This window comes from Heteronotia binoei, chromosome 11 (assembly GCF_032191835.1).
Source record: "Heteronotia binoei isolate CCM8104 ecotype False Entrance Well chromosome 11, APGP_CSIRO_Hbin_v1, whole genome shotgun sequence".
NCBI classification, from domain to species: domain Eukaryota; kingdom Metazoa; phylum Chordata; class Lepidosauria; order Squamata; family Gekkonidae; genus Heteronotia; species Heteronotia binoei.
The window spans coordinates 37,296,861-37,319,950 of record NC_083233.1 but is presented as its reverse complement, the minus strand read 5'-3'; the positions used below and the strand labels follow the sequence as shown (position 1 = coordinate 37,319,950).

Sequence of the window (23,090 nt, the reverse complement as noted above, 5' to 3'; positions counted from 1 at the left end):
GTACCAAGGGGTCCAGGAGATCCACCTCGCTTTTTGTCTCCTATGCTTCCAGCTTGCTCGGACAGGGCATTTCCTCCCAGTGCTTATCGAAGTGGATTGTTGAGGCCATACGGACTTGCTACTTGCTAGCTAAAAGACCTCTGCCAGGACCTGTGCGAGCGCACTCCACCAGGATGGTGGCATCATCTACAACGTTCCTCAAGGCAGTGCCCCTACAGGAAGTCTGCCAAGCAGCCACGTGGGCTACGCCTCACCCCTTTGTGCGACACTGCACTCTGGACATTAGGAGGCACCAACTTGCCGCAGTAGGCATTGCAGTGCTGCAAGCAGCGATTTTCTGAGCACTGTCCAGCACCCACCTCCAGGTAGGTCTTAGGGCTTGCTAGTCTCCCATCATTGTGAAGCACAGAGGCCACAAAGAAGATAAACAGGTTGCTTACCTGTAACTGATGATCTTCAAGTGGTCATCTGTGCATTCACACTACCCGCCCTCCTTCCCCTCTGCTGTCAGTTCTCTTGAGCTTACAGCAATCAGAAGGAACTGGCGGGATCCTCGTGCCTGTCCCAATCGGCATGCGCGGTGGAGAACTGCGCATGCCCGGTGGGATGGTCGCGAAAATCCTTTTTCTTAGGCTTTGAAGTACCGATAGGGATTGGTGTAGGCGCACTATATCCCATCAGTGTGAATGCACAGATGACCACTCGAAGATCATCAGTTACAGGTAAGCAACCTGTTTTTATCCCTTCTCCAACTTCATTATATCTATTTTTTGTCTTTGAGATTACATTGTCCTATAATCTAATTTTTCTTTGAGCATCTTGATGTTTTTGCAATAAAGTTCATTTTAACAGTTTAAACAAGTCTTTTACTTTAATCAACCAATCTCCAGCTATTAGTCTATGATTTGACTTCTGTGTTTTTGCAAAGACAAGTCTTGCAATCATCAGTAGATGTAAAACAATCTGGTTTTATTTAGGGATTGAGACTACATAGTTCAGTAATATACCATGGTGCAAAAAATACGGTATGTTCAGTAGTATTGTTTACCTTGCATTGAAAAGCCACTGTCTGATGTAATTACCCCATTCCAAAATATTTTCCCCTGCCAGGGGAAGTCTGTTCCTGATTTCTTACAAAACCAACAGTTATCACTAGCATTACTATAGCTTCTTTGTGTTCTAACTGGCAACAAATGCCATTGGTGCAGCATGTTGTTACAAATAATAAAAAAATGATTTAAAAATTCTAACAAAAGAGTTAACAAAAGAAAGGTAAAGATGATAATATTTTATATTTGAAAATCTTACATCAGTATTTATATGGTTTTGGAGTGCCCTTCAACATATAAAACTGCTGTTTAATTTGAATCCTCAAATGTCATAGATTGCAAGAAAAAAAGTTCATCCTTTTCTTCTGCTAAGCAGTTTCAGAAAGCTCCCCTAACTTGTTCATGTACAGTAGTTTGTTTTGGTGTTCAAGAAGAGGTGGATTCTCTTCTAAAACTATCACACTGCTTAAACTCTTGTACATGTAGGTAATTTTCCACCAGTATTTGAAGATGGATCCATGGAGGCATGTTTGATCATGGTCTCTTTAAACATACTCCTTTATGTAGACGTATTCAATATAGTGTGCCCAGGAAAAACATGCTCTCCTGTAATGCATGGCAGCAAATTGCCTGTTAATCAGGTAGCAGTCTTTTATAAAGTATTGTGGCAAATTTGTCAATACAGCTATTTGTTATACTGTAACTTTAGAATCCAAGTTAAAGCTTGGAATTAAATGTGCCTGGGAGTTCAAAATATAATTCTCAAGAGCAGAGTGGCTTTACTTTAATATCTGCTGTTTCTTGGCTTAGCCATTGTTGGCACCTTTAGCTGACTGAGCCATTTGATAGGTGACCTCTCCTCTCCCTTCCCAGTGTTAAGTTTAATACTTGATGGCAGATATTACTGCCAAAAATGTAGCAAGACCTTGTGTAGGTAGATAGGCTACATGTTACCCACTTGTGTTTTAAAGTGTAGTAAACAACTTTAACCTCTGGTTTTACCCTTTTGACAGCAATGAAAAATAAAGGTTCATATGCCTACTCTCTTTGTACTGTGGGACATTTTAAGGTTGTATGTAGGGAAGCAAAAGACCATTCTTAACTAGCATAGCCTTTTTGAGTTTATTAATGAGTAAGTAGATGATCCTCTGCTAGTACAACCCCTCCAGGTGTGAAGGTGCTAGTGCTGGAATACTGTATTTGTTTGTAGTTGCTTCCTATGGTTCTTTATATCACTGTCATACTCTCTTGAGGCCCACCTTCTTTTGGCTCTCTCTTGCCCCAAATATGGGTATAAAATATGCTCTGCAAATTCAAATGGCTGTTTCTGTATTAGGGTAGCTTGAAAAAAAGTCTGCTTCTTTGATTTAAAATATGACAAAAATGAAGAAACCGTGACTTGCAGTTTCACACCTGTTAACTATTGGGAAAGTATCATAATTAAATATCATAACAGATTAATTTAGGAAATCATTTAAGCCCTGTTTATTTCAATAGAACTGATGCATAGAGTGCCTTATATATGCTGAATCAGAGAGCTGTTGTTTGCTCAGGTTGTAAATTATCTTAATGTTACAGACTTGCTTCCTATGGTTAGCAATAACCTTTTGTGCAGAAGCAATGAAAATAGTTGCATGTTATTGCCATAGTCCAAACTTGTGTTTTCACTTCTGCTGTTATTTTTCCTGTTAAAAATTCAGATAAATGGTAGCACAATCATAATTACACTGTACACTGACAAAGTAATTTGTCCTTTAGTGTCTTGATTGACTTTGCCCATCAATGAATTAATGAGGGAGGCAGAAGAACGTTGAAAATGAGATAGAGTCCCTGAAAGCTTAGGGACTCTTGACTCCCTCCACTTTAATCTTAGGAAGTGTGATCATATAAATAGTATCATGCTCATTAAAACACTTCTAGAACATGGGGAGGTAAAGCAGCAGGCAATGGGTGGTGCTGCCTGATTTTAGATTTGAATACATGATTTGTTGGATAATATCTGTATTTTAACTAACAGGTATACAGGAGGCCTACTATAAGGGTAAGACTAAATGTGGCTACTGGCAAACCAGCCTCTTACCTGTTCGTGTTTTTGTGCTGTGTTGAGAACTCAGTGTGCCTCAGTGTTCTTTTCTACTTCATTAATGATTGCTTTAAATGAGTTGGGCCATCTTGCTATGCAGCGCAGCAGCTTGTTTGCTATAGAAATGTTTTATGTACTTTACATTTTCATGAGCAATATAAGCCAGTGTGTGAAAGAGCATTGTATTTAAGTTATGCTAGAAATGCTTGGGACTAACTTAAGTTTCATTACATTAATTTTGACAAAATGAGCCCTCTCAACTGATGCCTACATGCTTTGGCCTGCAGAGTACTGTATTAGGAACCTTAATGCACTGTATGTGCTAAAGATATTAGAAGGAGAAACTTAAGAAAAAAGCAGTAAGTCTTAGTCTGACCTAAGTAAATAAGATTTCAAATCATGTATTTGCTTATACACATGTTGCCATAATTGCTTGGAAGCTTAATGCAAAATTCAAATCTGGGCTCAAGTTAAGGACCACTGCAGCGACCTTTATATCTGTTCTCAGTTTGTTAAAAAGTGTCTTCCGGTGTTCATTCTAGTTACGAAAGCTTCGTGTACAGTATTTGCTGCCTTCAGTTTCAAATCAGCAAAGACTGTAGAAGGACTGATGACTTAAAAAAACTGGTTCCAAGGACAACAGCGTACACATATTTTCTCCGTGCTAAAATGTTACTCCCTTTTCCCAGGGTACCAAGACTGAGCTTAGAAGAATGTAACTGGCTATTGGCCTGGTTGCCTGTGATAAGTGAAGCTCATCTCCAAGTAGCCAGGTAGATTGCAGATGTGACCCCCTCCCCCTTTTCTGGCCATCAGGATATCAGAAATGACTACCTGGGGGTCTGCTAAGAATTCTTGTGAGTTAGTAGCTTCTGAAACTATCCTTGGAAGGCTAGCATAAGTTTCTATCACATGAAGATGACGATGGACATTTATTTGTATAGCACTTACAAACATTTAGAGCAATTCATATACCTTATCTTGTGATCTTTACAACAACCTTGTGTTATTGTCCCCATATTACAGGTTGAGTGTGTGTCTTGAGGCTAAAAGAGACATGGCAAAGGCCACATAATAAGTTTTTGGCAGATTTGATGTTCAAGCCAAGGAATTTTCTTAGCTCATTCTCTCTGTCACTCTGCTTTCACGCTGAAGCTACAGTTTTGTCCTCTTGTTTGATATTATTTTATCTGTTCCACAAGGCGAATGTATTCATGTTGCCTCTGTGTTTTAATGCTTTAAAAAAAAGTCACACCAAGTTGTTATGCTTTCAAAGATCTGTGGAACTCTTATAATACAGAACAAACTTGCTTCCAGCCAATGTATGGTGCTAGCAAACTGAGAATTGGAAAGCAAATCCTGAGTTAAACTCTTCCACAAAAAAGGAAAACTGGTTGCTTTCTTTTTACTAAGGGACTTCTATCTGTTTAATAATGGTGATGCACAAAGCATTATACATTAGCGGATTAAATGGACAAGATTAAAAAGTTTTCCAATACACAGAAAGGCTGCTATGATCTGTCAGGAGAAGTAGCTGATGGTCATGGATCTTCCCTGCTTTTCTTGACCCCAGATGCTGAATATGTGTATCTTGAAGTTCTTAAGTTTTAGGACATAGTTCTTTTACAGTTTGCACAGCTTCAGCCTTTTCTTCTGCATCTCTGCATCTGATTCCTCAAATTGTCATTTTCTCATCTGGGAATTTCTTTCTTATCTGGGAATACAATGCAAATGTCATCTGTTCTCCTGAGCAGCATTTCTGACATGTGGAAGATGTGTTTTGAAGACCTGTTCTTTATGATAGTAAAAATGTGGGGAACATTTATAATCTGAAATTCTATTGGCTTTTTTAAGGTCAACTGAATACTGCTTTGTTGTGTAATATGAATTATTGCGGGGGAGAAAGCCATGTGGAACTTCTGCAGTCTCAATCAACAATAAGCTGGTCCAGTAAGAAGTCACCTTGCCAGCTGTTTGTTATGTTGTGTTTGCACTTTAGTAGCAAGCTAGAATTAGAAATGCCACAGTTAATTGGCCAGAAATGCCACAGTTCAGAAGTGCATTATAACTTCTTGCTAAGTGTCTGGCCTTGTTGGGCCTTCTTCTTCATCAAGAATAGTGGAAATAAGCTGCCTTTCAGAGAATCCTGGGGTCAAAATGAAATGGTATAACTCTATATGACAGAAATTTTCTGGATCTGTGTAAGCCTTTTTGAGGCCATCAATCTGTGTAAATTGTCGGGGATGGTGAAGAGCAGTGTTGTGATGAAAATACAAGCACACATGTAGGCTCTGCAAAAAAAAAAAGAGGATCCCCAGTTGCATGAAGAAACCTTCCACTTCGTATGTATAAAGAGTCTTTCTTGACAGTCTGCACTATAGGCCTACTGCCATAGTTTCACTCTCTTCTCTCATACTCCCTCCCATGCATTCAGTGTACACATATTGTCTGAAAAAGGATATCCCAAGAAAACTGTGCCTATGACTTTCATTTTGCAGCCTGAGCAATGTGTAATGCTTTTTCCATTAATAATTTCTCCTCCTTCACATTTGTTATCTGGCACTTACCTGGGATGAAGATAGGCTTGTCATGGAAGCTGATAACCAGCTGACCCTCACTCAGCAGAAGTAGCAAAACAAACCTCTCATGGATTCCAGCGATCTTTCACTTTGTTGCAGAGATTTTAGAGGGATCCTTTGCAAATGGAGACAGAAACTGGATGAGTGCACAGAAATTCAACCTTTGAATATTGTAGCAAATGGCATTCTTGTGACCCAGCTAGCACTCTTGGAAAATCGTTTCAAATCACAAAAGTTTAAGAAGCATAGTAGCAGAAATGGTTTACAGCCTAATCCTGAAGTATTTTGCTGATGATATTGTGTTAATGGACACGTCTTCTGATAAGACAACTAAACTTTGTGGATGGAAACTATGTAACTGTTTTATGCAAGTAATTGCATGGTTTTCTCTCCCTCTCCCCCTCCATTTCTCTCTGTGTGACCCTAGTATGCTATAATCAGTTTCTTCTGTTATTTCAAGCATGTGGCCTACTTTATATTCTACATTTTGTCTTTGCTGTTTTAAATATTGCTTGATTCATAAAGACAGTACATACTTCATGTTCTTTGGTATCTGGACATACTGTAGAAGGGATTGGGAGGCATGTGTTCCAGTTAATTTCAAATATATATATTTTAAAAACTGGATTTCACAGGTGCAAAATATATGCTTGATGTACTTGATATAAGCAGGATGCAAAAAGTACATTAATGTTAAAGTATCTACTGTCTCTTTAAAAAAAATTCTGTCCTTTCACCTATTATGTGCATGTTTTTTCCCTATTGCTTCTGCTTGCCCACTGCTGCATCATGCTATTCAGGAGATTCAGGATGGACACAATGGCTATCCTTCTGACGCAGAAGTTGATCAGGTGGCAAGTTTTACTTACTTTTTGTTCCATAACTAAATAGTATGTTACTGTGTTAGTGAAGGTGTGAAAACTCTTTCTTATCTTCTCCTAAAAAGATCCAGAAGTACCTTTAAAATGTTGTTCAGGTCATGTAGAAATGCACAACATTTTTGTAAGTTTCTCTTTTCTTTGGATTCGGAATTTATGATACATAATTGCAGCTAATTATCCATTAAAGCTAATGGTAACTGAACACAATGTTTTCTGGTATTGTGCATTAAGGCATATTTCAAACAGTTTTTGTAGAGGAAATTACAGACACTGGTAAATTGTACTTTTGTTGGCTTCTTTAGAAAATATGAACTGAAAGTGCTAACCACCGTCTTGCTCCTTCCAGTGGTATATAGCTAACAGTGTGCTGAACCTCATTTGTGTATAGTCATGTCAGCTGCTGGATACATGCTGTACCCTGAACTGGCAAACATCCTTTTCTTGTATGTAGTCCATGTTTCCCCTGATCTTTGTGGCCCAGGCTAGCCTGTTCTCATCAGATCTTGGAAGTTAAGCAGGGTTTGGCCATGGTGAATACTTGGAAAGGAGGCCACCAAAAGTTCAGGGTTGCTACAAAGAGGCAAGCAATTGCAAAACATTTATGTTAGTTTCTTACTTTGAAAAATCTTCAGAGTTTCCATAAGTCAGCTATGACTTGAAGGCAGTTTCAAAGATACCAGCATATCCCAAGGCATATTCTCCAGTGTGTCTCAGTCATCTAGTGACCCAGGCATAAGGAGGCAGGGGATCCCCAAGTGGAGTAAGGTGTCCCCCAGTTTGGAGGCCCTCCCCCCACTTCAGGGTCATCAGAAAGGGGGGGAATGTCTGCTGGGCACTTCATTATTCCTCTGGAGACAGATTCCCATAGGGTATAATGGAGAATTGATGTGTGGATATCTGGGGCATGGGGGGCCGTTTTTTTTTAGGTAGAGGCTCCAAATTTACAGCATAGCATCCAGTGCCTTTTCTCAAAACACCCTCCAAGATTCGAAAAGATTGGACCAGGGGGTACAATTCTGTGAGCCCCCAGAGAAGGTGCCCCTATCCTTCATTATTTCCAATGGAGGGAAAGGTGTACAGTCCCTTTAAATGGGATGGCCAGAAGTCCCTTCAAGTTAAACTATGCTCGTCACAACCTTGCTCCTGGCTCCACCCCTATGTCTCCCAACTCCATCCCCAAAGTCCCTAGATATTTCTTGAATTTGACCCAGGCAATACACACCCTCCTTCCCCAGTATAGGTGACTTACAGTAGGAGCATGAGTACAGAGCAGAAGACTGTCATTGCCTGGCAGGAATCAGTAGAGTAAGGATGAGCACGGAACACAAATATGGTGGTTCATTTTGTTTCATGGTTTGTTGGGTTGCCCAATTCAATGGTTAGTTTCATTAATTTTTTTCAATTTCCTGAATGATTCATGGTTCATTGGTTTGTTTGGTTTGGGAAGGCCCTCAAGTAGGCTAGAGATGCCAAACTTGTGGCAATACTTTAGTGGATTCTCCTCTACCTTAGTTTGGTGTGAACTGGAATTCAGGTGCCCTAGCTACAGCTCCCCAAAGCAGACAGTCTAACAGTTTCACTGGAAATTGACCAGAACTACAGGGGGCTGGTGAGAGTGGAGCTGCCACTTGTAGTCAGTTTCACTGGAAACTGACTAGAAGTTCAGGGGGCTAGAGAATCATACTGGGCTGTCTGGAAAACAAACCAACCACGAACCAAACAACATGCCAAGAAAAAAAGACCAGTTTGTGCTCAGGTGCAGCAGGATCAGATGAACCAGTTTTGAACGAACCGCAAATCAGCCATTTTTAGCATGAATCGCAATTTTGGTTCAGTTTGTGCTTATCCCTAGTACAGACCCTTGGGCATTTACAGCTTATGTGGACCACGCTGCTGTCACCAAACTTGTTAAGTGCGGGATGATGTGACACTGCAGCAGTGCACTTGTTTCCAGAACAGTAGCCAGTTGGCTGATTGTACCCACTGCAGCTGTAGCTCATCTGTATTACAGAGTACAGTCTACTTTTCCTTCCTGGTCTCTTACATGGAATCCAGCAAGATCACTGTTGTAATGTAGACTTCTCATGCAGGAGGCTCTCCTGTGTCTTCCATCTGTGCAAACAGGCAAGAGTGGGCAGTCACAAATTTTAATGCTTTTAATATAAATCTACTTGTATGACAACTATTTCTGTGTAAACAAACTGCACAGTCCAGCCCTTTAAAGAAAATACTGCTGATTCAAACATATAAGGCAGTATCCAAAGAACTAAGGGGAAGGTCAGTGACTCAGCGGTAGAGCATCTGCTTGGTAAGCAGAAGGTCCCAGGTTCAATATCTTGGCATCTCCAACTAAAAAGGGTCCAGGCAAATAGGTGTGAAAAACCGCCGCTTGAGACTTTGGAGAGCCACTGCCAGTCTGAGTAGACAATACTGATTTTGATGGACCAAGGGTCTGATTCAGTATAAGGCAGCTGCATATGTTCATATGTTCAAAAAACCCCTACCCTTGGCATGTTCAGTTGAATTTTTGCCATTCGCAGTCTACTTTTGAAAGTCTTTTTTGTTTCAATGCCCAAGGCAGCTTATGAAATATACATGATTAGATACATTAAGTAAAATAACAAATTAATACAAGGAGGGTTGAATATCTGGGTTCTAATTTATCTCAGTAGCTAAATAGTGACCAGAAGGGAACATATACAAATTCAGTTATTTGATTAAAATGAATTAAAATGTTCACTGGGCACATTTAAATAACAAGCAGACAAAAGAAAAAAGAACAAAAAAGTACAAGAGGACAAATATAACACTGAACAGTGATCATTAAGGCAAATGGTTACATAGCAATTTGATATGCAGTAGTCTAATCACCTCTGACCCATCTAGTTAATAATAATAATAATAATAATATTTTATTTATACCCTGCCCTCCCCGCCAAGGCAGGCTCAGGGCGGCTTACAAAGCATGACATAATATCATGATATAACATTAAACAGATAATAAAATCAGTAAACAATAGCATAAATACAGTATATAAATTAATTAAAAGCTAAGCTGTGTCCTCTTGGGGTTTGTAGAATCTTTCGGGCTCAAGTGCCGTGTTCTACTGGAGAAAGTTTTCCTTCCAGACGTTTCTTTCTCAGCTGCGAAGAACATCCTCAGTGGCGTTGCAGCCGGAGCAGGTGCTCTGACCTTCTTGGCTGCTGTGCGCCTGCTCCGGCTGCAACGCCACTGAGGATGTTCTCCACAGCTGAGAACGAAACGTCTGGAAGGAAAACTTTCTCCAGTAGAACACGGCACTTGAGCCCGAAAGATTCTACAAACCCTAATGATGTTACCAGCCGTGAAAACCTGAAATCTTTGTGTCCTCTTGACTTACCTAAGAATTCTTTGGAACTGAAGAGTATCAGTTCAGGAGTCCAGAAATCAAGAAGCCTTTTTTGTAGCAGGAACTTCTTTGCATATTAGGCTACACACACACCCCGATGTAGCCAATCCTCCAAGAGCTTACAGTAGGCTCTGTAAGAAGCTGCAGCTAAGAAGACACAAAAGGCTGCTGATAACTGAGACAGAAAGAAAAGAAGAAGAGAATTCTTGTAACTGGGGGATTTTCTGCATGTTTTTGTTGTTGTTAGTTCTGGTCTCATACTCCTAAGGTTTGATTTCCACACACATTTTTGTGCCACTAGTTTTCACTTTGGGTTTTTTTGTCTTTGTATTTTTTTCTGGTTCTTTTGAGACTACTTTCACCCCAGTTTTTTAAAATGGAAGCTGATTCTGAGTTGACTTTTTCCTCATGCATAATGTTTCTTTGCCCGCCCACTCCCATCCACCTCCAGCCTACTCTTTGAGTCTAGACTGTTGTGGTCAAACCATTCCCTCTCCTCACCCCCACCCTGAAGATGAGTGATTTCTTTGTCTTTGTTTTTTTATGGCACTAAAATACTGATATATTGCTGGAGCATTCTAACAGTGGACTTAGCATGTTTTTGAATTCCCAGCTTTCATGACAAAGAAAAACAACTAAGGCTGTAGTTCCTGCCCTCATGGAGATGTAAGGGAAATGCATCTCTGTGAGGGGGCTAGAGATTACTTCTTTTAAAATGAAAGCTGGGAATTCGGAGGACGTACTAAGCCTGTTGTTACAACACTCCAGCTAAATATCGATATTTGTGGGCCGTTAAAAAAAAAAAAGATTGTGTACTATGACACCAGTGATGAAAATAGCACTCTCCCTTGAAAATCCTCATTATTGAAGGCATATGCAGAAGAAAATAAACTGACTCTACAACTATGAAAATGCAGAGAGGGCAGACGTGTAGAAGAACTGTACCCAAACCTATTCCACTGCTTGTGGATCAACTCCCAAGAAAATCAGGAGTACGTCAAGTGTGCAGAACAGTCCCAAGGCACCAAAACGTTTTTCTGACTTCTCGCTAAAGCTGTGTCTTGCTTGTTTATCACCAAGCACAGATGTGTGCAAGGCTACTTGGTTCAACAGAGTCAGTTCTGCTGTTATTCAGGTTTATTATAATTATGGCATCAATTTTGCAACAAAAATCTGTCTTCTTATCAGGCATTCTACTGAATTGCAGTCTTCATGTGACTTTCACCACATATGTAAGCTTCCGAGACCATATAGTTAAGCTGCTAGCTGGGCCTACAATAGGCCAAACTCAGGGTTTTTTCAAAATCATCAGACTGGATTTCTTTAGGGTTCAGAGACTGGGCGTGGCAACCTTAATAAGGAGTGTTTATGTACTTTTAAAAGATCTTCTGAGTTCTCTTAGGGATGTGGATGTGGATCACAACTTTGAAAGTTTGAATAGTGGAAAGATTATATATAATATATATAATACACTGCAGCATGTAGAATTCTGTTTATAAAATATCCCTAGTGTTGAATAAGAACGGTTTGATTAGCTACCATTCAACCAATTAATGAGCTCATTAACAAATTAAAACATTATAGTACCAATATTGGCAATATTTGAAGACACTCTACTCTTTGAATTTTGAAAAAAAATCATATGTAATTTTGAAAATAATGTTAAATTGTTTGAGTCAAATGATGCACACATATTTTCAATAAAGCCTGTGAAATTGAATACCATTTAGTGGGGTGGGGATGTTATTAAAATCCTATTAGTCTTCATTTTAAATATGCAGTTAATGAATCAGTAATTTAATTGCATCACTTAATGTAGGATAAGTAGCATAAATCATAGTATGTCAGATGTAGTATTAGTAATTTCATGTCTGACATCAAAGTGATAAATTGCTTATCTTTTCAAAAAATCAAGGAATAGACCCTTACTAAGAGAAACAATGAATAGATATATATCCCATCAAAATCAATACAGGAAGGTAACTATTAAAAGTTCAATAGTAATCCTTGCTTTAAATCGGAATTTCACCATAAATCATGGAGAGTGTCTGTGTTTCTTACAAAATTAACTGGATTTTTACTTATGCCAGTATGTATGAAGTTGTAAATTTTACTGTGAAATGCTCTGAATTAGTATCCATTCTCTCTCTTTTTCTCTAAAACAAAACAAACAGATACCCTGGGCCTTTATTTCACTAAAATAGTTTTAAGGTTTTAAATGTTTTGACTGTTTTAACTGCTTATATATTTAAATGTTAATTTAATTTTTGTTTTATTATCTGTTGGGAGCCGCCCTGAGCCATCTTTGTGGGAAGGGCGGGATATAAATCATAAATAAATAAAAAATAAATAAATAAAATATGACCAGTCCTTCCAAATTTTTAAGGTAAATCCAGGTTGTGGCTAATGACTAAAAGACTGAACTAAGAGTTAGTGCGGAGCCTACAGTTCCATTGAAACATCAAGAATAGTGGTGAAAGCTTGGGGGGCAGGATTTCCTCCTCTTTTCTACACATTTCTCATCTGATGTCACCACTAAAAATTAGTAATTAAATATATTTTAATATGCTCAGTTATTGATCTGTCTGTACTTGTGTTCTAAGTGAAAAATGGCATTCTTTACCTAATGATTTGACAGTCTGTCTTTTAAGAACCTTCCTGAAAACTTGTTTTAAAACTAGGCCTAAATCTCTGAAACAAAAACATCAGTGAGTGGCTAAAAAATTAAAAAAACAAACTTTCTTCCTGATCAGCCATTCTTGTAAAATGCAACACTATAACACACTCTGGGAGATGCTGTTCAAAATATTTGCAGAATATTTGCTTGCTCTTTGTATGTGCCATATACAACAGGAATATTTATTGTATCTGTGTAAATGCTTTGCTACTAATCCATGTTTTATGTGTTTGTGTGGTTATATCGTAAATACATAATTAGCTACAAATCTCATCTCTGCAGTCTCTGATGCTTTATGGAGTCATTGCAAGTATATGCTTAACCATAGTGAAGAGGTCAGGGCAGGCCACAGGATTGCACATTCTTTGCATCTCCACTTCAACTGTGGTTTTGTTGGCAGCAGTGTTAATGGAACCTGTGCTTAAAAGCTGACCACGATTCTTGCTTAACCAGGGTTCCAAGCTGCTTTCAAACCCCAGTTCTCCTTAACTGCTATGACCAGATGAAGCACTTCAGTTAAAGCAGGTAGGAGAAATTTGCTCCAGGTGGCAGGAGTGCACAATTGTATGGCTTGTTCAGGATCTCTTCGCTACGATTAAGTCTGCACTGGCCCACAATGTTAAAACAGGAATTGCCTCCTGTAACTTCCTAGCAAGAGCATCTTATAATTGTGTGCTGAAGCTGTGCTGATGGAATGTGAGATTTACTTCTAGCTTTGGCTTTTCGCCAGGCACTGAGGGATGGAAACAAACTCGCCCAGATGGAAGAGGCTCCACTTTTTCCTGGAGAATCAATCAAAGCTATCGGTAAGCAAAGTACTGAGTGACTGAGGTAGCATTGTTATTTGTGGTTATACATAAAATGAAAATTATTTGCTTTTGTATATTTTTAGAAGTTTTACATAAAGTTTGTCAGATTTTATAATGGATCCTTAATCCTTCATACCCGAGTGGGCCATTGAGATATGGAGCACAAGAGGCAAGTATATCTGAGAAGAATTTTAATTACAAATTAGTGCAGAAATCAGTGAGGCGTGAGATTGACTTGTGCTCAGTATAATCCTTAGATGCTTGTGTTTTCTGTACAGCTTTGAGTATGTTCTCTTCCATTGCTTTTTTTCAGTAAGATAATATTGAGAGTACTTTGGAATAGAATGCGGGCAATACAGATTGGGTCCATGTGTACAGCATCTGTTGAAGGAAAGGGTGGATGAGTGAGGAAGTGTTAGGATGGATAAAGTGAGAAAACATTCTGTTATCCAGTAAGCTGAAATCTGGAGAATCTGCTCATATGAACAATGGTTATTAGAAAAAAAATCATTGTGTGGCATAATGGTTTGGCATGTGAGTTTTGAACAAGGAAGACCTCAAAATCTCACCTGTTACAAACTAGCTACATGATCTTGCCAACTGCAGTACAGTGGTGGCAATATTTATCTCTAATATTTATACCCCACATTCTCAACTGGACTAACTCCCAAGGCAACTTTCAGTTTAATTAAAGCAATAAAACATATTGATATTCAATGACAATTAAAAAGACCAGCAGCAACTGTAATGCAATAATAGATAAGCAGCTGCATTGAAATTTCTAAAAAAGACCAACTATTAAAAGGATCCATAACAGCAGAAATTAAACTCTACATTGTTATATTATTGATGCCAATAGAAGAGACACATTAAACAATCAGGAGGAGAGGAATCGATGAAAGGCATTGTGAGGAGAAAAGAAATATCTTTACCCACATCAGAAACTTTGTAAGAATAGTGTCAGGCAGTTGATTGTGGAAAGGGAGTTCCACTGCTGACACAGTACAGCAGGAAAGGCCTTCATGTTCTGTAGCTTCCCTCAGCAGCTGGGGCCAAGCTTGCCAACAAGAGAGGGGTATCTGAAAGAATATATGTAGTGTGCTTTGAACACTGAAAGTGCTGGGTGGATCTAAGTGTGTAAGTAGTAAGAGAATCCTGTACATATAGTATGTCTTGCACCATGGAACAGTGTTTAGAGAGTGGGAAAACTGAATGTTTTTCTCTGTGGAGTAGTTCCAAGTAGGTTCAAAGAATTTTAAAACTACTGCTGTGTATCACCTTACATTTCCTAAGTGTGTTTAGTAATGCAAAATAGTTAGCCCACCCCTGTAAAGTTGTCTTAATGAGACTAGTTTGAGGCTGATGACTTGCAGCAATATCTGGTTCAGTGCCTGGTGAAAATTGCTGTCTGTGAACAGTTTTACATCCGTGGCCCACTTTTTTGACAAATGCTTGTTCATGGCAAATCCAAAGCACATTTCTAGTGGCACGTGCTGTCTCTAAAATAAAATAAAACAGCCATGCCCTTAGGGTGACAATGAAAGGCAGGGTGCACATGGGAATGGGGGGTGGGCATGAAGCAGAAGGGAAAGATATTAAGAGGGGAGATCAGATTTAGGAGTTATTCCAAAGCCCTTCCTTCCTTCCCTCCCTCCCTCGTCTTTCAGCTTTCAAACATCTGATGTTCGTATCTTGTGGCTCTCGAGCATCTGACTTTATTCTATGGGGCTCTTATGTTAAGTAAGTTTGGCTACCCCTGATCTAGCTATTTAATGAGTGATCTTTGCATTCTCACTGTTGCTCTCTATGATTCCTTATGTAGCATGCATTGCTGTCCACCTGTTTCAGAAATTTGAAATAGTCTCTACTTTAAAATAAAACCAGTATTACAGTGATACTGCAAGACTCCAGTAATCTCTCATCCAAAAGAAACAAAACTCTGGACTTCTCACTGCTTGTAGAAGTGGGTAGCACCTAACAGTGTATTTTTGCCACCTTGGCTCAGACGAAGGCCTTGTTTGCTGTAACATTCAGAAGTGCCTTATTGCTAAATGAAATTGTTGGGTGATATTTTATCCAAAGGTGCTGTTATGAATCTATCTGGATTGTTGTGTTGCTTGACTACTCCTAATGTTCAGGAAATAGAAATTATTTATTGAGTAGGTTGAGAAGAATCCTATGTAGGGATAATAAGCATTAATAGAGCCTTATTTTTACCAGCTAAAGATGTCATGTATATCTGTCCATTTATTGGAGCCATCAGTGGTACATTGACAGTGACAGATTTCAAAATGTATTTCAAGAATGTTGAAAGGGTGAGTCCTTTTTCCTTTTTGCACATCTTAAAGCAACATATTTTTCTTGTTTATGTTTGTATTGTTCCACTCTTAAATGTATAATTTAATCTCATATTGACTATATATTGCTGAGACACTTAGGTGAGAAGGGCGGGGTATAAATCCTAATATAAATAAATATAAATAAATATATTAAATATTTCTTACCAATGAATAATAGTTTACTTTTCCTCAAATTCTAGGATCCCCATTTTGTTCTTGATGTTCCTCTTGGAGTGATAAATAGGGTTGAAAAGATTGGAGTGCAGAGCCATGGAGATAACTCTTGTGGTATAGAAATTGTTTGCAAGGTATTGGTTTGATTTAAAAAAACACACTCAGATTGTTCTTCCTTACTGTTTAATTCTTACTGTTTTAATTTGTGTATCAGAGGGCAAACAGTTGTTTCAGGGGTGGCCGATGGTAGCTCTCCAGATGTTTTTTGCCTATACCACCCATTAGTCCCAGTCATTGGCCATGCTGGCTGGGGCTGATGGGAGTTGTAGGCAAAAAACATCTGGAGAGCTACCGTTGGCCACCCCTGAATTGTTTGTTTGTTCCTTGTGAACCCTACCAATTTTCTGGCTTAGCTAGTTCCATGCCATAGAATATTCATACTGATAGAAGAAAAGGGTCAGTTAATTGAATGCTTAATACAATGCAGGTGTTTGCAGGGTTTTTTGTGGGTGAAGTGCATTTAAGGTCAGTCTGGCTCATCTAACTCTTTGAGCTAGGAAGGCAACGAGACATCAGTTTGCACTGCCATTCATACATCATGAAGTTCTTTTTTCCCCCCAGTAATTTTATGTATGTTTTCATGACACAATCCTTTTAAAATAACTTTTATCTTCTGCAAGTGATAGCTGTTTCATTCACTTCTCTGCTGAATGTAATGGTGCAGCTTGTTCATTTGAAGTATATTCTTAGTAGTCAATGTTTAGAATGGAATTTTGCTAGGTTAAGAAGAGGGGCTCCTTAATATAAGCAGCCACTGAAAACTCTTTCATTTTGATGTAACTAATAGTCTAACTATGTATATGACAGGATATGAGAAATTTGCGGTTTGCCTATAAACAGGAAGAGCATAGACTGGAGATTTTTCAGAACCTTATTACGCGAGCATTTCCTCTTTCTCATGGGCTGGTAAGTATTCTGTTCTTGAGTTCTCTCCTTCATGATGGAAGAGAAGAGACATGGAGAATCAGTGTGCAGAAAATATTAAGACTGCTGATTGATTATTGGCAGTATTGAGGCTGAACAAACTTTCTCAGTGAGATAGATAAAAGTACTATGGCTTTAGTCCTAAGCATCAATAAAGTGAAATTCTATTGATATCTGCATGACTCATTCTAAATAAGTAACATTAGAATGGTGCTATCTTTTGTTTTGGTCATTAATAAATACAGAATTGTAAGCTATGCTTGAAATGATTAATTGAACACTCTGGATGCTTGAACTTCGTGATGAAATGCTCCCTGATTTTAGTAATCTGTTTGGAACTAATAAGTTAAGAAGCAGTATTAGATGGATGGATGGATGGATGGATGGATGGATGGATGGATGGATGGATGGAATGCTCCCTTGAATTCTATTGTGAAATGAAATATGTTTAGTAATCTTTTTTTACTGCATTCAGCCATTGTTTGCATTCAGCTATAAAGAAAAATTTCCTGTCAATGGCTGGAAAGTTTATGATCCAATGGCGGAATATAAGAGACAGGTAGGTAATAAAAATATCCACATTTCAAAACAATATTCTGCATTTATTCTTCCTTTGAATATCCACAAATATTAGGAAACATGAAATTTGCCAGTATATGACTAGCATATGTCCAAGTGAATCATACAGTTTGATTTTTTTCTATGAACTTAAAAAGGTCTGGTGGAGGGGGTGATAAGGAGGAAGCTGATCAAATGCAGCTTTTCTGTTGTCTCCTTGCTCTCCCAAACTAATTGCTCTAGAGTCATTCCTGAAACTGATGCTTGTATGTGTACATTTAAGGTAGGGTTGTACTCACGTACCCATGTCATGCTGGCAGGAATTTTTTTTTTGGGGGGGGGGGGGCACATTCCTGACACAATGATGTCACCCAGAAGTGACAATAGGGATGTTGCATGGCAGCACTCTAGTTTTTGGGCAAAACTCTATGGAAAAACCACCTTCAAACCATAGAGTTTTGCCCTCAAACCAGAATGTCACCACACAATGTCCCCAATGTGGTGACATCACTTCCAGGTGATTTCATCATGTTGGGGATATCCTGCAGTGACATTACTGTTTGGGGGGGGGCGGGGTTTCCCCTGACAGCAGGCAGAAGTCCCAAAAACCTGGGAATCCCCTGCTGGGACCTGGGGGCTGGTAGCCATAATTTTAGGTGATTAGACCCTGTCCATGTGGTCTGTCTTTCTCTTTTGTTCTGGCCAAATGGGGCATGTCTGTTCACATGAAGCATCTTATGTACATATTGCTGGGCAGGCCCAAGAAGTTGTTATATTTTTCCAGGTGTACTTATTTTATTTACTACATGAATGCTCTCAAGGCAGTTTAAAGTATAAAATAATGGCTTACAAACCAATTGTCATAATTCAAAAAGAAATTTCTGAATATATTTGAGAGAGAGCAGGGGACACTCAATTGAAATCAGCCTCTTTGGTTACCATTTTTGCTCTCAGTTGAACTCCCCCCCCCCCTTTTTTCATTATCATTCCAAAATAACACAGGAGGAAGAGGAAAATAAGCAAATTCAGATGCCATCATTTAGATACGCTACCTAATCGCAGTGCACAAATCTTCTTGTTACTGAAGAAAAGCTTTAAACTTTATATCTGCCCATATGCTAATGGTAAACAATAAATTTGTGTCATTTTCAGAATCTCTATATAAAAAAAAGACATTGGGTACTATATAATTTTTTACTTTATAACATCAGTAAATTATATTTTGTAGGCTCTAAATTTAGCTGTGTAAAATCAGGTTTATTTAAAAAAACACTAATGAAAATTTTTGTTTCTGTGCAGGGATTACCTAATGAGAGCTGGAAAATATCTAAAATTAATAGTATGTATGAACTTTGTGATACATATCCTGCCATTCTTGTTGTGCCAACTAGCGTAAAAGATGATGACCTCTCCAGAGTAGCAGCATTCAGGGCAAAAGGCAGAGTTCCAGTAAGTAAGATGCTTGACTTTAAAAAAAATGTTGCTGTGCAAGGTTGTGGTGTAATTTATGACATCCAGTTGCTTCCACATGGGGATTTTCCTCATAATATAGTGAAACATCCCCACACATTTTTGGGAAGCATCCACATTGTTCTCATTTCAAGAACAACAAGAAGCTCTCAGGGCTTGCTTGTCTAAATGAAATCAAAGAAAAACATCCTTTGATCTGGTTTGAATAGGAAAATGTGGCATGGCTGTGGGCGGAGTTTCCATTTGAAGCTCTGTCTGTAGCCAGTCTACAGATGGAGGTGTGGTTAAGCCCTACAAAGCCCTTTTCTTTTAATACCTGATTTACTACCTGATTTTAATACCTAATGTATCAGCATTTCTGCACCAATGTAATGATGGAAGGCGAGAGGTGGGGTGATGATAGCACCAAGTGGCACAGGCATAGGGTGTTCATTTGGTGTCCTTGCCCACTTCTAATGCTGCTTGCAGCTGTTTTCACAGTGTGAGCACTTTTTGATTCTACTATGTGTGTGCAGTTCTGATCTGCACAACTGCTCAGTCACAGAAGACCTCTATGTAAGCAGACCAGTTCATTTTTTTTTTTGGAAGTCTGTGTGTGACTTGCAAAAAATGTTACCAGTCTGGGAGCTCAAATGTAACATATAAAGAAATATTTAAATGATTTCAGTGCAAAAACGGGGGAAATGCACTTTGCAAATGCTGGTGTTAAGGTCAGCTGAAATGCAGTTCTGTTCATTGAAGGAAGAATAATACCAGAGGTCAGAGACTGACAAATCAAAATCCTTCTGAGTTTGAAAATCCTTTTAGTCAAATTTGTGCTTGTTTTGTTTTTGTACATCCTAAATGCTAATCTAAAGGAAATATACTTATAGGTAATGAACATACTGTATTAATAAAGATAGGGATCCGAAGAGCTGGATTTTTATACATGACCAAGGCTTGAGCAGGCATAGTGGGATTTTTAATTTTTCAGAGGCCCAGCAGGAGACAGGAAGGCCTGTTGACAAGTCTCCTCAGTTTCAAAAGCAGATTTGGTTTCCTGTGAAGGAAAGAGGGCAGCTAATGTTCTAGTAATTAACTCTGGGTGTGCAGAACTAAATGCTTGGTTTTTTTCGTTTTCCATTTAAGTTGCCTTAACCTCCTTCCCCAGTTGTTTTTTTGCTTTGTCCTAACTACTTCAGATCTGCTTTCAATTTGATGAATGGTTTCAGAGACTTTTGTGGTTTTGTTCATTTCTTCTTAACATAGGTGCTATCCTGGATCCACCCTGAGAGTCAGGCAACCATCACACGTTGTAGCCAGCCTCTAGTAGGCCCAAATGACAAACGCTGCAAAGAAGATGAGAAATATTTGCAAACAATCATGGATGCCAATGCTCAGTCCCACAAGCTTTTTATCTTTGATGCCAGACAGAACAGTGTTGCAGATACAAATAAGGTAAAATATTCATGAAGGGGTAGTATTGGGGGTAAGATGGTGGGGTGGCATGTAACAGATTATTTAATTAGTTCCTAATTAAGTGATTCATCTAAGTTTAGCCACATGGAAACATAAGCAACTCTCTGACTGAACATGAAACAATAAAACTTTTACGATCAGATCTGTCAGGCACTCTAAGAGGAATTTGACTTTGACAGTACTGTATAATTTATAGGGGCCCAGGCATTGAAACCCTCAGCCAACCAAGCAGAAACATTTTTAGTAAATTTTCTTTATTAAAACACAGTTTAACTCTTTGATTAATCAGGCACTCAATAAAAATACTGATATAAGGAATAAGCATACAGAACCAGTAAATATAAAGTTCACAGGTTTTCATACTGTATTGTTATCTACAAGAAACTGATCCTACTACAAGTAAATTATCCTATTAAGTAAACATGAGTCAGATTTTAGATCTTGTGTTTAAAGAGGCCCAGTGCACAAGTGTTTCTTACCTAATACACCATCACTTGCTCTGTATTCTGTTCACAGATTTCAAAATAATTTTCCTTTTCTCTAGTGAAGAGCAAATGGCTATCAAAACTTGGCAGCTGAATATAATAAACTTCTTACTTTGACGTTATCTGTGAAGGAAAATACCTGGAATTGTGGCTAATGATCTAAAACTTACATAATTTAAAGCCTAGCAATTAAAATCAATTTCAGCTCAAACACTGGAAAGTTTCCAAGGTATTCTAACTTCAAGATAAGAAATAAGGGGGTCGTAAATGTGCTCTCTCTCTTAGCAAGGACAAGGCATGAAGTCATACAAGAAACATTTCTTAACAAGCTTGCACTTAACACTACTTTTAAGAATACATGAATAATTTTAAAAAACTACTCTGATGATTGCTTAAATGTCACAACAGATAGCAGTCCTGGTTTCTGTAATCACATCGAGTGATTTCCAGGTCAAATTTTGTAATCAAACAGGGTGCCTTTCCTGACCCCCTCAAAGGATTTTTAAACAAAAATCCATATGATGCCATCATTTCTACTTTTTGAGGTCTAACCCTAAGACTTGACCACTATGGATATTAGAATACTTTTAAAGAGTCCTGATCAAAACTCTTTAAAAGTCAGCCCCTTCGCCCAATATTTTCATGGCGTTTAAAAAGTTTGAAAGTTGAAAAAAATGACCAACAGGGTAAAAAAAAGAGCCATTTTTTAATTGATTTGTGTCAAACAAATGCAGTCAAAGTTCTCAGAATACTCACAGGTACATTCTTTTGTTTTAATATTATTTCTAAGAAGTTCTCAACCCATTGGGCTTCTTCCAAGTTGGAGAAGAACTAGGAAGTTCAGCCATGTTGTCTGTGTTCCCTAAGGAGCATGTCCAGACAAAACACAACTACTAACCAACTCTAGCCCCCTTAAGTATCAAGAAAGCCAGGCTTGTGCATCCAGGTGGACTGAAATCTACATTTTGAATTGACTGGCATACAAGTATTTTTTGGGGAAAGAGAGCTGATCACATGCAGTAAAGTATGAAAACCAAACCTTGCTCCTATGCAGGAACAGAGCATCAATTTGATGGGCAAATATTATTGACTATTATTCATATCTTAGGGCGGTCTGGCAGGAAGGAAAGAGTTATACAGTTGGCCTATCATGTCTAGGCTACTACTCAGAATGAGACACAGAAGAAGCTGCATGTTGCACTTTCCAGTAAGCAAGTTCCTTGACAGACCAAGGGAAAGGCCTTTTGGGTGTAGTTTGAAGGTGGTGTTTCAGGCAAGCTCACAAAGCATTATAATAATGTCCATAGCTAAATATAGTTCAAGTCTCTTTTGTAAGAAGATGATGATGATATTGGATTTATATCCTGCCCTCCACTTCGAATCTCAGCGTCTCAGAGCGGCTCACAATCTCCTTTAACTTCCTCCCCCACAACAGGCACCCTGTGAGGTAGGTGGGGCTGAGAGGGCTCTCACAGCAGCTGCCCTTTCAAGGATAACCTCTGCCAGAGCTATGGCTGCCCCAAGGCCATTCCAGCAGGTGCAAGTGGAGTGGGGAATCAAACCCGGTTCTCCCAGATAAGAGTCCGCACACTTAACCACTACACCAAATTGGCTCTCTGAGGAAATGTATTTAATTTATGTAAGATGTTTTGTGATTGCAGGCAAAAGGTGGGGGATATGAAAGTGAAAGTGCCTACCCAAATGTTGAGCTGATCTTCTTGGAGATCCCAAATATCCATGTGATGAGAGAATCACTGCGTAAGCTGAAAGAAATAGTTTACCCTACAATTGATGAATCTCGATGGCTGTCCAATGTGGAGAGCACTCACTGGCTGGAATATATACGGGTAATGGGCTTGATTAAAATATCTTCTGTCTTTGCTTTGAAGAATTACATTAAGTTATATTGAAGTTTATTTCCAGACTTTATTCTTACATTATCTTTCCGAGATCTGAAAGGAGATGAAATCTTGCTTGATTAGAATGTGCTTTTCCATTACTGCTGTAGTTTGATACTGTGCCAGTGTGGCATAGTGATTGGAATAGAGGCTGGGGGGACTTCAGCTCAAGGACTGAAGTTCAGTGGGTGGCCTTGGGCTAGTAGTACTCTTTCTCAGCCTAACCTTCACAGGGCTGTTGTAGGGATGTGCAATGG

General features: G+C 38.8%; 1 protein-coding gene across 6 annotated transcripts in view; it reads left to right on the top strand.

Annotated features, from left to right (window-relative positions):
• The window catches only part of MTMR1 (myotubularin related protein 1), a 57,614-nt gene that overhangs the window by 8,205 nt on the left and 26,319 nt on the right, over positions 1 to 23,090 (top strand). The window contains exons 3-12 of one of the 6 annotated variants that reach the window (XM_060250085.1): positions 3,067 to 3,090; positions 6,512 to 6,562; positions 13,389 to 13,464; positions 15,688 to 15,782; positions 16,007 to 16,114; positions 16,848 to 16,946; positions 17,440 to 17,523; positions 18,822 to 18,971; positions 20,241 to 20,429; positions 22,597 to 22,782. In XM_060250085.1, the coding sequence (XP_060106068.1) occupies positions 3,067 to 3,090; positions 6,512 to 6,562; positions 13,389 to 13,464; positions 15,688 to 15,782; positions 16,007 to 16,114; positions 16,848 to 16,946; positions 17,440 to 17,523; positions 18,822 to 18,971; positions 20,241 to 20,429; positions 22,597 to 22,782 (1,062 nt within the window). Of the gene's footprint in view, positions 1 to 3,066; positions 3,091 to 6,511; positions 6,566 to 13,388; positions 13,465 to 15,687; positions 15,783 to 16,006; positions 16,115 to 16,847; positions 16,947 to 17,439; positions 17,524 to 18,821; positions 18,972 to 20,240; positions 20,430 to 22,596; positions 22,783 to 23,090 lie in introns of all 6 variants that reach the window. The other 5 variants (XM_060250084.1, XM_060250087.1, XM_060250086.1 and 2 more) reach the window with 5 other exon arrangements.